Source organism: Nicotiana tabacum, chromosome 18 (genome assembly GCF_000715075.1).
Source record: "Nicotiana tabacum cultivar K326 chromosome 18, ASM71507v2, whole genome shotgun sequence".
NCBI classification, from domain to species: domain Eukaryota; kingdom Viridiplantae; phylum Streptophyta; class Magnoliopsida; order Solanales; family Solanaceae; genus Nicotiana; species Nicotiana tabacum.
Window position 1 is genome coordinate 121,397,165 of NC_134097.1, and position 17,625 is coordinate 121,414,789.

General features: G+C 36.2%; 1 protein-coding gene across 1 annotated transcript; it reads left to right on the plus strand.

Annotated features, from left to right (window-relative positions):
• The first annotated feature begins 4,231 nt into the window (after nt 1–4,231).
• On the plus strand, nt 4,232–4,570 carry LOC142172678 (uncharacterized). The gene has a single exon (XM_075236345.1). It carries the CDS (start codon nt 4,232–4,234, stop codon nt 4,568–4,570), a length of 339 nt encoding a protein of 112 aa, XP_075092446.1.
• The last annotated feature ends 13,055 nt before the right edge of the window (nt 4,571–17,625 follow it).

Consider the following 17,625-nt stretch of genomic DNA (forward strand, 5'->3'; position numbering starts at 1 on the left):
AAACACGTTTTTAAAAAAATAAATTGAAAAAAAGAAAAAAATATCTATGGACAAACGGGGAATATATACAAGTATTACACTCTAGAGTTTAAGTTGTTTGCGCTAACGGTGAAAAATATACAAGGTAATTATCGAGATCTTCATGGTAAGTATAAATTGGTAACTTGATAAAAATAGTAACTAACTTACTATGACATGTTAAAAAATTTTAATAGTAAAAAAAATCTTTACACTATTTGTATATATAACTTAAATTCATTCTAATATCAACATGAGAAAGGGGGAGACACTGCAATTTTTGAATACTTTATGTCCTCTTTAAGATAGTAATCCTTGCAAATTGCCAGAAGACAGCCGCAAGGCAAATGCCAATAATAGAGGTCAAAATGAAGATGAGGCCAGGTTAGGATAATTAATGCCAACCAATAATTTTATCTTCTATTACAAATGGACACATGATTTTTCAAAATCAGAGACAGAGAGAGCAACTCACAACATTTTAGAAAGCCTAAATGACAAAAGGTCTAAATTTGAGGGGCCACTTCACTATTTTCTTCCAGTAATTGCACAAACTCTAAGGTGTCATTTGATATATGACCTAAATTATTCCGGAATTATAGTCATGAGATTATAATCTCTGGACTTATTTATCTCACCTTGGAGGTGGGATAAAATAATCCCAAGTTTGATAGAATAAGATGGAATATTCAGAGTTAAGTCTGAGATTAAATTTATATATGCTTAGTTGACGGTATAAATTTATCCCAAGATATATTTATACCGTCAACCAAATACAGTATAAATTTAATCCCACATATTATCCCACTTTATCCGACGTACCAAACGAGCTGTTACTTCTCAAAATCCTCCCAACACCTCCAACACCAAGAAAATAAGAAATTAATATAATGAAGAAAACAAACTAAGACAGGAAGATCACTTTTATGGTTAATTACAATAGTTTTTAGGTTATATGACCTTTTTTCATAGGTTATCGATAAAAGAATAATACAAGATATATGTAAATAAAACGTAGGAAATCTTTGTATAATCATTTTCTTCTATTCAAATTGTAACTAGTCATATGAAGGTCCGAAAAATAATTATAAGGTACAAGTTGCTTGAGGCTGTACCACAACATAGTGACACAAACAATTGGGGGAAAAAAGACTGATATATTCATAATATTGGTCAAAAAGTCCAAACAATTCAGCCTAAGCTTTGGCACAGTGCTTGGACGTATTTCAATTCATAGATCCACCATTTTTGCTCCCAATCGACAGTAATTGTTTCTATTTAATTTGCTTTTTCTAGTAAAAGTTTAAGAACTTAGTTGAGTAACAACTAACCGTCAATTAACAATTAAGAAGTTTCTCAATTAAGGTACATATTTTATGAAATATATAAAAGTTTTAGGTTCCAGACAGAGAAAAGAGCTAGATATTTAATAAGTTTTAGTTAGTGTGACTAAACTACCCTTAATTAAATGTTACAGTATAATTTAATATGCGGAGTAATTTTTTTTTAGGAATACGTACATAAGGGTAATTTTAAAAAATAAATTATTATTTTTTAATTATATAAATGGACACTGTCCGGGGGAGTAGTGTTTTTTTGAATGCCTACTAATTCCAAAATATTCAACAAAAGGAAGCAGCCAAAATTTAGGACAGTTACCTAACTACTTGTATTGACCAACCCTTCCTTAATAATTTCACGTGGCATTTGGGCTCAAACCTTCCTAGAACTCACCTGCACCAGCTGCGCACGGCCTCAATTGTTACTGAAACCTACATTTAGATGAAAAATATTAGACGTTTCTAAAAAAATATGGTATTAGTATTTGTTATATTTTTCCTTCAGATTTATCCTTTCTGCTCGAATAGTAGAGTATTTGTCTAAATAAGATAATTTTCGAAGATATAAAATGCAGTTTAAACAAAAAAATTCATGATTAAATTTATTAAATGGCGTTTTGAAGTATCGACGGAAACCTTAAGATAGATAATATGGACAAGGAGTATAAATAAAGTTGTTAAACTACAACTCTAATTATATTCCCATGTTAATCCCATTTTTTTAATTGTGTTTTTCTTCTTTTATTGGTTTATTTTGGAATTAAAATTTCAAAAGTTCTTCATACAACTTGCATCACATATAGGACATGGTCAATACTTACATGTGTCCGATGTTTACATAAAATCAAGCAGTTTAATTATGAGAGTTACAAATTAAAATGTAGATGTATATCACTTAACCATGGTTAAATGATAAATAACTTTAATGTAGGGCAAATATAATGCATTTATTTGCTTGACGTAAACACCAATTGCGGATAAGTTTTTACATCTCCTTTCTCCCGCTTTCAATTCCAATCAATAGGATTTAGAGCATTCGTTTATGGAAACACGACAAGATAAGATTTGGATATGACCTAAATTAATCCACCTTAATCAATTCATAGAATTTTAAATATTTAAATCACATCATACTACTAATACAAGTAATGTACCTAATCAAGTTCTGAGTTTTTCGGGTTGTTTATCCAAACTCATCCTACATAATTTTTGATAGGTTGGATATTAAGAGTTGATTGTAACTCCAGGATTATTGTGTTTACATTCAACCCCGATAAGTAATTTAGAAAGTTTCTTTTTGGTCATTTTTGTAGTGTATTTTAGTTTTCCGAAATTTCTTTTAATAGTGTTTTGTAGAATTTCTCTTCATTATTAAATGGAAAACTGATTACAATAACATCGACAAACAATCATATGCATATGATTACATCATAATTATCACCAACTATCCGATAGCATGTCAATGTCAAGAATCCAATTTTAAAGGAAACCAAAAAAATAAGAATATTATATAATTAGTAAACAGCATTCGATTAAATAATTGTTCTTATCTTTTTTAATTTATTAAATAATTGAACAGTAATGGATAAACTGCAGGGTCCAGTCAAATGGGGAACATTAGATTGAATCTCTTGGATATAATTAAAGTCAAGTGTGTGAAACTCTTTAATATTCTTTCCCTTTCCCTTTCCCTATTTAAATATTTTTATTATTTTGAATATTCCATTCGGTATTCTCTAGCGTGTAGGTAACTCGTACGTAAGAATGAAAGGGATTAGGTTCGGACAACAAATTAAAAAAACAATTGAATATTGAACTTGTCATGAGATATATATGATAGGTTATATGCATCCTTACGATGTTTTGATGATCTAACAAACTTAATGATAAGAATCAGACGAGGAACCTGTTACATATCCTCAAGTACCTAAGAATAATAAGCCTCAAGCTGGGGACGTGGTTCAACCCTTCAGAGTCATAGAAACAACAGAAGGAACATATGGGCACCAGTTCCCTTGGTAACTGTACCAGTCAACCCCCCAACAGTTGTAAAGTTGCTGCCTGCACACGCAACTGTACAAACAGTGCAGCAGTCAACTTTATGGGGAATGCCCTTGTACCAAACATGCTTGTATCATTCAAGTAATGTCACCTATGTAATATTAACATTGAAGCAAAGGCGAAACATAACACTTGAACATTCAAGAGTCAATCAAGCATTCTCCTAAGTGAGCGTCAATCCAGCAAGTGATTCTCAAGGGCATTAAGAACAAAGAACAACATAACAAAGGACCAGTTCCCTATATTGAGTCATTATATGTCTTTAGTTGTGTTGCACCTTTGTTAAAGTACTTTACTTGTTTCCTCTTAGCTTAGTTAGAAGCATTATGTAGGAAACCTTTGTAAAATCATAAACCTTGTATTTGTGTCTTGGCTAGAGTTAGTCGAGTTGCAAGCTTTGTAATAGAGTTGTTACAAGTTCGTGAGGGATTAAGTGGTTAATTTCTAGGTCACAATAAGTTGTGATCTGAAGTTTGCTCAATAGTGAGGTTGAAATCCTACAAGGGTAGGTCGTGATTTTTAATCCCGTGAGCTGAGAGTTTTCCACGCAAAACTCCATTGTATCATTTACTTACTGCAGTGTGCGTGTGTTCTGTGGGAACTAATAGAGAATCTGGTTCTCTGTATAGTTTGGTGGACCTTTAGTTTCTATCAATTGGTATCAGAGCAGGTTCTTTCTATCAGGCTAACACCTAGAAAGGATCCTTATGGCTGCTCCACCAAATTTTGAAGAAGGTTAATCTACCTACAGACCACCAAGATTCAACGGCCAATATTATGGATGGTGAAAGACAAGGATGCATGATTTTATCATGGCTAAAGATTTAGAGCTCTCGGATGTTATCTGTAATGCATCTTTCGTTCCTACGAAGACCATTGATGACCTAGTAGTGACAGTTCCCAAAACAAGAAAGGAATGCAACGATGTTGACCGTAAGGCTATAGGGAAGAACTTTCAAGCAAAAAAAATCCTCGTCTGTGATATTGGACTAGATGAATACAACAGGATTTCAGCATGTCAATATACTAAGGAGATCTGGGAAGCTCTCCAAACAGCTCATGAAGGGACAACACAAGTCAAGCAGTCGAAGATTGACATGCTAACCATAGAGTATGATCTCTTCAGAATAAAGGATGATGAGTCCATTTAGGATATGCACACTCGCTTCACCTCTATCATCAATGAGCTTCACTCTCTAGGAGAAATTATCCCCAAGAACAAATTTGTCAGAAAAATACTTAGTGTATTACCTGGTTCCTGGGAAAGCAAAGTAAATGCTATTACAGAGGCAAAGGATCTACAGAAGCTGACCATTGATGAACTCATTGGCAATCTGAAGACTTATGAAATGAAGAAGAAGAAGGATAATGAGATAAGAGAGCCTAAAAGAGAGAAGAACCTGATCCTCAAGGAAGACAACAATGACTCAGGTGGTGAGGATGCTGATATGGCTTACCTGACAAAAAGATTTCTGAAAATGGTTCGCAAAAATGGAGGTATTCCAAAAAGGGGCAGCTCCAGCAAGTCAAGAGGATACGACCATCATAAGTGCGGCAAATCAGGACACTTCATCGAGGATTGCCCTCTCCTCAAGCAAGAACAATACAAACACAACACAAACAAAGCAGCTAAGAGGAACCCAGCTCCTGACAAACGATTCAAGAGAAAAGATGCCTCTGAAAATGTTGTGAAACAAGCTCTTGCTGCATGAAGAGACTCCATGATGGCAGTAGAAAGTGATGCAGCTAAGTATGACTCTATCTTTGCTATGATGGAAAAATCTGACGATGATGATGATGATGATATGGTAAACTTTCTAGATGTTCAAAGAAATCTGAAGTCTTACTCTCCAAAAAAACTTATGTCTTTGGAAAATATTTTAATTAATGTTTATCATAGTCTTATAAATGATAAAAATGCATTAATTATGGAACTAGGAGAAGTAGAAGATGAGAGAGATGATCTGGTAGTTGTTGTGGTCGATTTAAAAGAAATGATTGAGAGTTTGAAGAAGGAAAAATATGTCTTAACTGAAAAAATTGCAAACATAGAACATGAGAGAGATGATCTAGTTATTGTTGTAGTCGATCTAAAAGAGACCATTGAGTGTTTTAAAAAGGAGGAAGAAGCTTTAACTGAAAAGGTTGCTAACATAGAGCATGAGAGAGATGATTTATTAGTAGTAGTTGTGGACCTAAAGGAAATAATTAAGGAACTAAAAGGAAAAGGTAGGCATGAGATTATTCAAAAGGGAAAGGAAGTTGCAAATGAGGCACATCTTAGGCTTGAAGATAAGCTAAAATCAGTGAAATCTAGTCTGTGTGCTGAACTTGAGAAAAACAAACAACTTCAGGAAGATCTAGGAAGAGTTAAGAGTGAACTTGAAAAATCACTTAAGTAGACCTGGTCCTCTGATGCTATCACTGCCATGTATACGAACAATAGGGGAAACAAGCAGGGAATCGGGTTCCAAAAGGAAAAGACCCCTTACAACCCTTATAGCAAGTACGTTACTGTACTTGATAATTGGTTGTGCACTCACTGTGGTAATACTGGGCACTTTAAGGAAACGTGTAAGGCCAGATTTCAGTCTCAACGGAAAAATAAAGTTTTTGCTAAAAAGGTAACTACTGCTAAAGAACTTGGTCCCTCATATAAAAGACGTGTAATGCCTGCTTGGACCAAAAGAGTCCTGATTCACCCATTTCCTCACTATAAGGGACTCAAACTTGTTTGGGTTCCTAAGTCTAACCCTTGATTTTCTTGTGCAGGGAGCAGTGAAAGGGGGCAGCCAACAATGATATATGGATAGTGGCTGCTCAAAACACATGACTAGAAGCACAAATGATTTCCTTTCACTCAAGGCTCTGCAAGTAGGAAGTGTGTCCTTTGGAAATGGCAAAAAAGAATACATTCTGGGAGTTGGAAGGATTGGGAGGTCTCTCCCTCACTCAATTGAAAATGTGTACTATGTTAATGGATTGAAGTACAGCTTGCTGAGCGTTTCCCAAATCCGTGACAAGGGAAACAAATCTGTGACAGTGGACATATTTGTTCACAAGTGATAGTCCCAAAGTGTATGAGGCAGAAGTGCGTAGTTTCTACGGTGACTTCTTCAAAGTTGAGGATTATAACATCTGCCTTAAAGTGAACGGTGTTGATTTTGTGATGGATACTACTATACTAGGAACCATTTTGGGCGTGCCTATTGACGGAATGTCCTCCATTGAGGGAACCTGCTCTTCGAACTTCAAAAATGCCATCTTGAAGGATAAGGCAGTACAACAAGGGGAACAGGTACACAAGAAGGCCCTCTTTCTTCCAGTGTACCAACTATTGTTTGAAATGGTAAACAAAGTTATGCTCCCATGCGCAAAAAGACATTCCATTACGTCATGAGCAGATTTGGTTCTCATGGAAGCACTGGATGGTTACACCACTATAAACCTGCTTGGTCTTATGATAGATCACATGAAAAAAGTGGCACAGTTATAAGATGCTAATCATGGGTTGTCTTACGGGTTCCTTCTCAGTAAGGTTTTTTATTTGGTTCTCATGGAAGCACTGAATGGTTACACAACTATAAACCTGCTTGGTCTTATGATAGATCACATGAAGAAAGTGGCAGAGTTACAAGGATGGTAATCATGGTTTGTCTTACGGGTTCCTTCTCGCTAAGGTTTTTGAATTCTTCAAAGTCCCTTTGGGAAAAGCTAAAGTGGGTACTCGTAAGAAAACCTTCTCCAAGACTACCCAAGAAGAGTGTGAGTGCATTGATAGGAGTGGAGGGGTTGGGAGCAATTCCACTATCTCTCAGCTGATTAACGCTCAGAATAGTGCCACTGAAGAGATAAGGAAGCCGAAGGCACGGAATGCCATTCTCGAAGGCCAGCTCAGTCAGGCCAGGAGGCACCTAGTCCCAGCAGTTCCCAAAGCACAGAGGTTGCCCGTCTGACAAAGGAAATACTGACCTCAAGAAATAGGTTGAGGACCTGAAGGAAATGTTGCTCAATGAGAAGGCGTCAGCAAATGCCCGTATGGACATCCTCCTTAGAACCCTGGTGTTACATCCCGTACTTTAATATTAGGATAAGTAGTAATTCATATGAGCTTGAAGGGATTAAGACCATTCACGAGATTATAGAGGATTTGTGACTATGTTATTGCAAGACCCCATAAGTTTAACAACCTTGATACCGTTATATACATTGGATATGGTATTTTGGGTGGAACATTTTTGTAAAAAGTTTAAAAAATATAATTTTATATAGTTATTAATATTACTAATTTTGAATATGCTTTAAATTATACACATAATATGAGAAAGTTTATGAGATTTTCTTTATGCTAAAGATAAAAATTATTTCCTCACAAGAAACAAAAAAGGTTATCTCTTTATAATTTTAAGAATTAAGCATATGAAAATTTATATTCTTTATATGAGATTAGGAAAATTAAAAATTGAGAAAATATATGTATTTTTTTATGGATATTTTAATGAAATAATAATATATGTATTAATTTTATATGGTACCACATGACCATGATAGTAAAGTATATTATAGTAACGTATATAAAGTATCTTAAAAGTGAATAATATTTTAAGTAATTTAAGATAATTAATTAATTAATTAATAATTTAAATAGATAGGTGTAAGAGTTGTTTGTCCACGTGGGACCATGACAACTAAAGAATATATGACTAATGTGTGAAGGCTACGGTGGTGTCAAATTTCGGGAAGTCTTGCATTGCTTCATCAGCATGGTTTCATTGGAATTTGAAGTTCTCCAATATTTAGCTTTCATTTTATGGGAATAAAGAAAAGTCATTCAGTAAAAAGCCACATAGATTGAGATGATAAGGAAGAGAGAGTGGCAGGGGCGTTAAATAACCACCTTCGCCGCTTCCAAATTTCTACTTGTTTATTCTTGGCTTCCCCTCCACTTTTCCTAGTCCTAACGCCGTCTCTCTCTACTCCAAATCACATACGACACATGGACATATAGAGACATTGAGAAATTTGAATCAAATATATATAAAATAATACTACTCCTATTTCTTTTTCTTTTTTGTTAATGATTGAAAAAAATCCATGTAGTTATAAAATTACATATAATTATCAAACCAAAGAGTTTCCATTTTCATTTCAAAAGATGTCTCTAATGGCGGAAAGGACGAGGATTACCCAAGCACTTTGCAATTTAACACACAAACCAAAGTTGCAGGTGGTTCTTGGAAATTGGCCTGATGGGATTTGGGCCGACCCAATTGGGAGTTCGGTGTCATCATTTTCAACGTCGGCTGTTGTTCAGTCACCGGTAGAAGAGTCGCCGTCGACGAGGCTATTTGGGCTAGTGAAAGAGCATGAAGATTATAGAAGGGCTTTATATGGTGGGCTTACACATAAAGCTCTTCTTGTTGATGCTGTGGGTACACTTGTTATTCCTTCTCAGCCCGTGGCTCAGGACCATTAATCATGGTGGAGTGATTCATCTATAGACTTATTATAAAGCAAAATTGCTACTTGAAATCTGGTGCAACAACCCAGTGAGGATTACTATGAGGTAATTTTGGTGAAGGGGCAGAGCTCGCTTCTTTTCTTTTGTCATGATTTATACGACACGAACGAAACCAGCAAATACACAATTTTCATAAATAATTTTACACATAGAAATACAATCTTTACTTAGTAGAGTGAGTTTGGTACGAAGGAAATGTTAATTTTCCAAAAAAATATTTTTTTGAGAATGAGTAATTTCCTGGTAACCAAGTGCCAACAAAATATATTTATCAAAAGAGTTAAATGCTTCCCTCACTTATGTTTTTCCCTAATTAAAGTGGTTATTACAACAACAACATCCCAGTGTAATTTCATAAGTGAAATCTGGGGAGGATAATATGTACGCAGACCTTACCTCTACCCCTCTACCCTGAGGGACAGAGAGACTGTTTCCAGGTGACCCTCGGCTCAAGAGAGCAACAAGAGACAATATATTAATACTATCAATAGACTCATAATAAACAACATAAAATATATAACATAAAATAAAATAAAAAATAACAATATAAGAAATATAGGAAATACGAAAAGGATGGAGAAAAGGATGTAAGGTATACTAATATCCAACAGATACAACCCTGCATCAGTAGCTGATCAGTAGCATCCTAAGACTAACTCCTAAATGGCTAGTCTCACTCTAGCGCGTTGTAGTAATATTCACAAACCACCCTCTAACCTACAACCTTAATGCTAGACCTCCACAATTCCCTGTCAAGGGCCATGTCCTCAGAAATCCTAAGTCGTGTCATGTCCTGCCTGATCACCTCTCCCAATACTTCTTAGGGCTCCCTCTACCTCTCCTCGTGCCCACCACAGCCAGTCGCTCACACCTCCTCAATGGTGCATCAGTGCTCCTCCTCTGAATGTGCCCGAACCATCTGAGTCTTGCTTCCCGCATCTTGTCCTCCATGGGGGCCACACCCACATTCTCTCGAATATCTTCATTCCTAATCTTGTCCATCCTTGTATGCCCGCACATCCACTTCAGCATCCTCATCTCTGCTACTTTCATCTTCTGGATGTGTGAATTTTTAACCGGCCAACACTCGGCCCCATACAACATAGCAGGCCTAACCACTGCTCTATAAAACATACCTTTTAGTAACGGTGGCATTTTCTTGTCACACAACACTCCCGTTGCTAACCTCCACTTCATCCACCCCACCCCTATACGATGTGTGACATCCTCGTCGATCTCCCCGGTCTCCTGAATAACTGACCCAAGGTACTTGAAACTACCCCTCTTAGGGATGACTTGAGAGTCGAACCTCACTTCCACTCTTGCTTCCGTCGGCTCGGCCCCAAATTTGCACTCGAGGTATTCCGTCTTCGTCCTGCTCAGCCTGAAACCTTTAGACTCAAGGGCATGTCTCCAAACCTCTAGCCTCTCGTTGACGCCGCGTCGTGTCTCGTCAATTAAGACTATGTCATCAGCAAATAGCATGCACCATGGCACCTCCCCTTAAATATGATGCGTTATGGCATCCATCACCAGGGAAAATAGGAAAGAGTTGAACGCAGACCCTTGGTGCAACCCCGTAACAACCGGAAAATGGTCGGAGTCGCCTCCTACTGTCCTAACCTGAGTCTTAGCTCCATCATACATGTCTTTAATCACCCTAATATAGTCAATCGGGACCCCTTTAACCTCTAGGCATCTCCATAGGACCTCCCTAGGAACCCTGTCGTATGCTTTCTCTAGATCAATAAACACCATGTGGAGATCCTTCTTCTTATCCCTGTATTGTTCCATCATCCTCCTAATAAGGTGGATAGCTTCTGTAGTAGATCGCCCCGGCATGAACCCGAACTGGTTATCTGAAACAGACACCGTCCTTCTCACTCTCATTTCTACCAAAGTGGTTATTAAAATTTAGAATATGTTTTGATAGTGATGACAAAGATTGCTTGAAAAATATTTTTTTCCAAAAAGATAAAATGCTAAAAGAGATATTCCTACGTTGAATCTCTTGTATATACCTAAACAAGAAATTGGATAATGTCATAAGCAGAGGAAATAAAGCTTATTCCTTATAATATAATGTCATAGTAGAGAAAATAAAACCAAATTTTTAGAATTATAAAGTACTTCCTTTCGTCTTGGTCCTTTTACAAAAATCTACTCACAAGTTTTACTCTCTAAACCAACACTTCAAAATTGATTTTATAAATAGCAATGCGTGTTCATGATGTAGCTTTATTGATGCGACTTTATCTTAACAATACAAAGAAATATCACAATGATATAAAAGAAGAAAACATTCCTTGGTGAAGTTGTTCAAAATTGACAGAACAATTTGGTTTTAATAGTAGTACAGTATGTTCGGGTGTGTTACTCGTAATCGTTTTCATCTGAGTCCTCCTTAAGGCCCAAGGACAACAATTATAAGGCTTAATTCCAAGATGATTCAAACTCGTAATTCTAGAGATGCTTATGTTTTTTATTTCCCATGAGTCATATTATTATATCATTTATTTATAGGTCTCAAAAAAATACGTAGGTTAAAAAAAAGTTTATTTCATGATATTATTCAATGGCATAATGGTCTTATGACATTCCGAAAGATTTTATTAACGTACTTCTCATGCATTGCATTCGTTTACATGTGCATTTACCCATGACTCAGACGGCTTTATATACACGTATATATAAGTATATACATGTATATGGGATATAGGAAAGGTTATGGCGTTACATACGCACCACCACCTGATCAACTGGTATACGATGATGATGTTGCCCACAGTAGCCGAGATGATATATTGGGACGCCCTCAGAAGCGTGATGATGTTATGGCGGTATATACACGTATATATAAGTATATATATGTATATAGGATATGGGAAAGGTTATGGCGTTATATACGCACCACCATATGATCAGTTGGTATACGATGATGATATTGCCAACAATGGCTGAAATGATATGATGGAATGCCCTCAGAGGCTTTATGATGTTATGTACGTACAGACATATGCATTACATGACATTTACACGCATATGCATGATACTATAAATATTTCATGATTTACATAGTTATCCAGACTTATAGATATAGACAATCAATTTGACGAGTCCTCATAGTAGACGAGATTGGCATTCAGCGAAGCATCGTAAGACTCCACCTCATTCGGAGCACAGCCGAGTCTATGAGTCATCGTGTCAGAGTTTTGCTACAAACTTATGGGTAGGTCGGTACCCTATCCCATTTGATGTCAAATAATCTTACAGGCTTTGTAGACAAAGGTTTATTTGGTATAGTATGTCAGAGGCCTTGCCGGCCTATATGTATTCATATTTTAAGAATGATAGTTTATTGATACAGTATTGCCCACTTATAGTTATGCACTACAAGTTGTGGCCAGGTTGGCCCATGATAGTTACAAAAGGAATGAGTCTAGCTAACTCGACCTATGTATGTTCTAGTTTTGGTCGAACGATATCATGAGTTACAGAGTGGTTCGCTCAAGCCAGCATGGCACCGGGTGCCAGCCACGCCTCCTCAGGTTCGGGGCGTGACACCTGGCCTCCTCATCTGGGCCTTCCCCTGCCAGTGCTCCTTAAAAGTTGTTCCCTTCCCAGTGTCAAGTTCCTAGTGTCTGTCTTCTGCTTCAGTTTCCTGTGCTTAGAGATGTTTATGATTGGTACGTTTTTTGTTGTTTGTATTTTGTGGATGTTTTGGTAACAATGGAACTGCTCCCTGTTTTATTTCCAAAAATTAGTGAAAAATTTCGTCCTTTTGTTGTGCATGCCTTTCTCTTCTGCTCTGTTTTAGTCATGTTTGTGTGCACATATGTGGCATGAGTTAACCAAGCTAGACTTTTTTTTACCTATTTTTTGCTACTGATTTTTTTATGATGCCAAAAGGGAGAAAATTAATTGAGGGGAACAAGAAGGGGGATACAGGAAATACGTATGTCATTCTGGTTCTCATAGGGAACTTCAATTATAAGTTTTTCATCATCAAAAAGGGGAAAAATTGATAGGTTATATGCATCGTTGTTATAGTTTGATGATCTAACAAATTTAATGATAAGAACCAGATGAGGAACCTGTTACACATCCTCAAGTACCTAAGAATAACAAGCCTCAAGCTGGGGACGTGGTTCAACCCTTCAGAGTCATAGAAACAGCATATGGAACAGATGGGCACCAGTTCCCTTGGTGATTGTACCAGTCAACTCCCCAACAGCTGTAAAGTTGCTGCCTGCACACACAACTGTACAAATAGTGCAAAAAGCAACTTTATAGGGAATACCCTTGTACCAAACATGCTTGCATCATTCAAGTGATGTCACCTATGTAATATTAACATTGAAGCAAAGGCAAAACATTGCACTTGAACATTCAAAAATCAATCAAGCATTCTCTTAAGTGAGTGTCAATCCAACAAGTGATTCTCAAGGGCATCAAGAACAAAGAACAACATAACAAAGGACCAGTTCCGTGTATTGAGTCATTGCATGTCCTTAGTTGTGTTGCACCTTTGTTAAAGTACTTTACTTGTAATTCCTACTTAGCTTAGTTAGAAGCATTGTGTAGGAAATCTTTGTAAAGTCATAAACCTTGTGTTTGTGTCTTGGCTAGAGTTAGTCGAGTTGTAAGTTTTGTAATAGAATTATTACAAAGGGGCTTGTAATAGAGTTATTACAAATTAGTGAGGGATTAAGAGGTTAATTCCTAGGTTACAATAGGTTGTAATCTGAAGCTTGCTCAGCAGTGAAGTTGAAATCCTACAAGGATAGGTCGTGATTTTTAATCCCGTGAGCTGGGAGTTTTCCTCGTAAAACTCCATTATGTCATTTACTTACTGCAGTGTACGTATGTTCTGTGAGAAGTAATAGAAAACTCGGTTCTATATATAATTTGGTGGACCCTTAGTTTCTATCAATATAGTTGTTCCTAACCAATTAATTTAATATTTAGTCGATTTTTATGGAAAAGATTCAAAGGATCAACTCCAACAGTTTGTGGTGAACGTATATTAATATCTTATGAATATTTTATATGAAACTTGCACGAGATATAAACAAAAATATTTGAACCCATCCGAACTTGACACAACTAACTCATTTAACTATATTGTCTACATTAATAATAGTGAAAAATATCCGAGTACTGAAAGTCAGTTAGATACCTAAAAAATTTCATATTAAAGTTTATAAATAAAACTAATTTAAATTGTAGAAATTACATAATAAAATATTGGTAATTAAATAAACCAAATATTGTCCAATGTACAAAAATAACATAATATTGTAAAACTAGAATAAAGTAATTTACATGTACGTAATTACTTTTTTGTTGATATTTTTTCAAGCGTGTATTCCTCTTATATATAAGTCACGGTTTGAGGAGCATGGGTCAACATGTTTGCTTCAGCCACGGGCTTAAAAGTTAATTTTACTTAGAAGTGGAGGGTTTTTTCGGTATATCATGAATTTTGTCTTTAAAAGTACTCTTTTGAAAAATCTAGAAGTACATTTTAAGATTTTGGTCAAATACTAGTTGCTGCTTAAAAGTATTTTTTTTTATAACTATTAACTTTCATTAATTACCAAGTAGAATATTTACAAATCCAGCTAGACTTTATACTCAGTCTAATGTTTATATGACAAACGCATCCACAGTAATAGAGACTATCATATACACATTAACTAGGAAATTTGAAATTCTGTAAAGTCATCTTAAGATTCTCAGCAACACGAACATGATAGGTATAGGCTATTTCTCTAGCTACAGTATCACTAGTTTTCGTTGCATAAAAAACTCGGTTGTTTCGTTCAATCCATATTGCATATATGAACTCTGTATATACCAGATTCAGTATTTTTGCTTGCTTTGTCTTTCCTCTTGTTCTCTGTTATATCCAGCTTTGCATTTGCCCCCATGTCATCATTGATGGCCAATCAGTTTGTATCCATGCCATTAGTTTACTCCACACTCTTCTGATAACTTCACATTCAACAAATAGATGATCCTTGATTTCCTCTGCTAGTTTGCACATTTGACAACTTGTATCTATCTGCATACCCCAGCTTTTTAGCCTTGTAGCTGTGAGTAATTTGTCTTGAAATTGAAGCCATGTTATGAAAACTGCTTTTGGTCTTGCTGCATTTCCACACATTAGGTTCTTCCAGGTGACTTTTGGTAGATTTCATATCATTTTCAGGTAGATGGTCCTAATCATGCTCATGCTCCCTAGTGACTTATGTTCCACATTACTCAATTCCTCTCTTGCTTTGAATATTTTCCTTACCATCCAACTTGCTTACTGGGATATGGACATATTTGCTAACTGCTTCCCTTTTATATAGTACTCATGTATCCATTTTATCCAAAGAGTATTTACTATGTACTTCCCAGCAAGTTTTAACTATAGCTGCTTTGTTCCAGATCTTCAAACTTGTGAGGTTAAGTCCTCCAGCTGACTTTGGCACATACATTCTAATCTACTAATGCTTTTCTAGTTATTTCATTTTCTCCTGACCAAATATAACTTCTGCAGGAAGCTTCTATGGCCTTCATCACTTTGGCAGGTATTATGAACAACTAGTCCCAGTAAGATTGAGCTCCAAACAGAACTGACTTCACCAACTGGACTCGACCAGCATATGACAACTTCTTTGCTACCCATGAAGTCACCTTGCAGTGATCTTGGATATTAATAGTTAAAATTCTACCATCTTCAGCTTCCTTATAGCCAGTGGGATCCCTAAATACCTAAAAGGTAATTCTCCTTGCCTATATCCTAGCAGTTGTTGAATATCATGTCTGAGAGGATCTAGTACTCCACCAAAATATATAGCACTCTTTGACATGTTAGCTTGTAAACCTGAAGCATCTGTGAAGTTACCAAACTTTATGTGCAGTAGATCTACAAAAGTTAGGTTTCCTTTGGCAAACATTAGTAGGTCATCTGCAAAACTCAAATGAGTAATATTTATTTTTCAACACTTAGGATGATAATTTGAATTGCTTCTCATCTCTCAATTCACTAAGATTTTTGCTTAAGTACTCCATGATTATGGCAAATAAGAAGGGTGACATTGGGTCCCCTTACCTGAGCCATCTTGCAGCATCAAATGGTTTGGTTGGTTCTCCATTGATTTCTATGGAGTAATTAACAATTGACACAAATTCCATCACCCATCTAACAAACTTTGGAGGAAAGTGCAACCTTTCCAGCATCTGCTTCAGGAACCTCCAATCTACTGTATCATAGGCCTTTTGAATATCTACCTTAATCATGCATCTTGGTGAGATGTATTTCCTTGTGTATGTCTTTACCAATTCATGTGCCAAGATCACATTGTCTGCAACTCTTCTTCCAGGAATGAATTCAGCTTGTGTTTCTGTGATGATGTTAGCAATAACCTTTTGTATTCTTCCTTCTAAGACTTCAATAATGATTTTATAGAGGATAGTACACCAAGCAATGGGCCTATACTCTTTGATTGTAGCAAGATTAGCTACTTTTGAAATCAAAGTTACTACAGTACAATTGATACCTTTGAACATAGTACCTATTATAAAGAACTCCTTTACTGCTTCTATAACTTCATTCTTGATAATTGGCCATGCTTTTTTTATAGAATACTGCATTGTATACATTCACCCCTGGTGCTTTGTCATCTCCTATAGAGCATAATCCATTATAGATTTCTTATTCTGTTACTGTTTCACATAACTGAAGTTGCTGATCATGTTTCAGTTTTTTGCCTCTTCTCATGGTCTTCTTATTTACTACTGCCACACTAGGAATTGATGTGCCCATGAGTGATATGTAGAACTGAGTAATCTCTTCCCTTATAGCTACTAGGTCAGTCAGTCTCCTTCCATCTAGAGAATCAATCTCTGTGATTTGTTTCCTCTGTTTTCTATCTTTCATGACTGCTGAGAAGTAGCTAGTGTTAGAGTCTCCAAGTTTGTGTTAGAGTCTCCAAGTTTTATCCACATTGCCCTCACCTTCTGTTGCATTATACTTTTTTTCAATCAAGGACCACTTTTCAAGATGGCATAATATATTCGTCTCTTCTGATGCAAGTGCATCTGTATAATGTGCATTTATCTTGGTCTGGACCTCTTTCAGATCTTCCTTGGCTTGTTCAATCTTCATAGTAATACCCTTGAACTCAGTTTCATTTAGAACCTTCAGTTTTCCTCGTAGGTCTTTCTGCTTCAGCCAAATGTTTCTCATTGTGTCTACATGCAGGTTTTGTGTCCAACAGTCCTTCACCATCTTGGGAAAGTTCTCATGTATTGATCAAATATTAAAGAATTTGAATGGTGGCTTAATCTTTGGCTCCCTCATGTTAGTATTTATCATCATAGGGTTATGATCTGATATATGAGGCAGTCTGTACTCAGTAGTGAGATGTCCAAACTGCATCATCCAATTTGCATTTCCCATTGCTCTGTCAATTCTACTCCAAATTCTGTCTCCACCTTGCTGTTTATTTGTCCAGGTATAGTAATCTCCCTTCCATGGTAGCTCATTTAGCATTAGCTTTTGTACACATTCAGCAAAGTCATTTATCTCCATGCTAGTTACTGCAGTACCATATAGTCTATCTTGTGCGCACAGTATGAAATTGAAATCACCCCAGATAATTTAGGGTTTAGATACCTTATGTGAGATTC

Excerpts from the sequence above, each read along its gene's own strand:
- LOC142172678 (XM_075236345.1), top strand. The coding sequence starts at position 4,232 with ATGGCTAAAGATTTAGAGCTCTCGGATGTTATCTGTAATGCATCTTTC.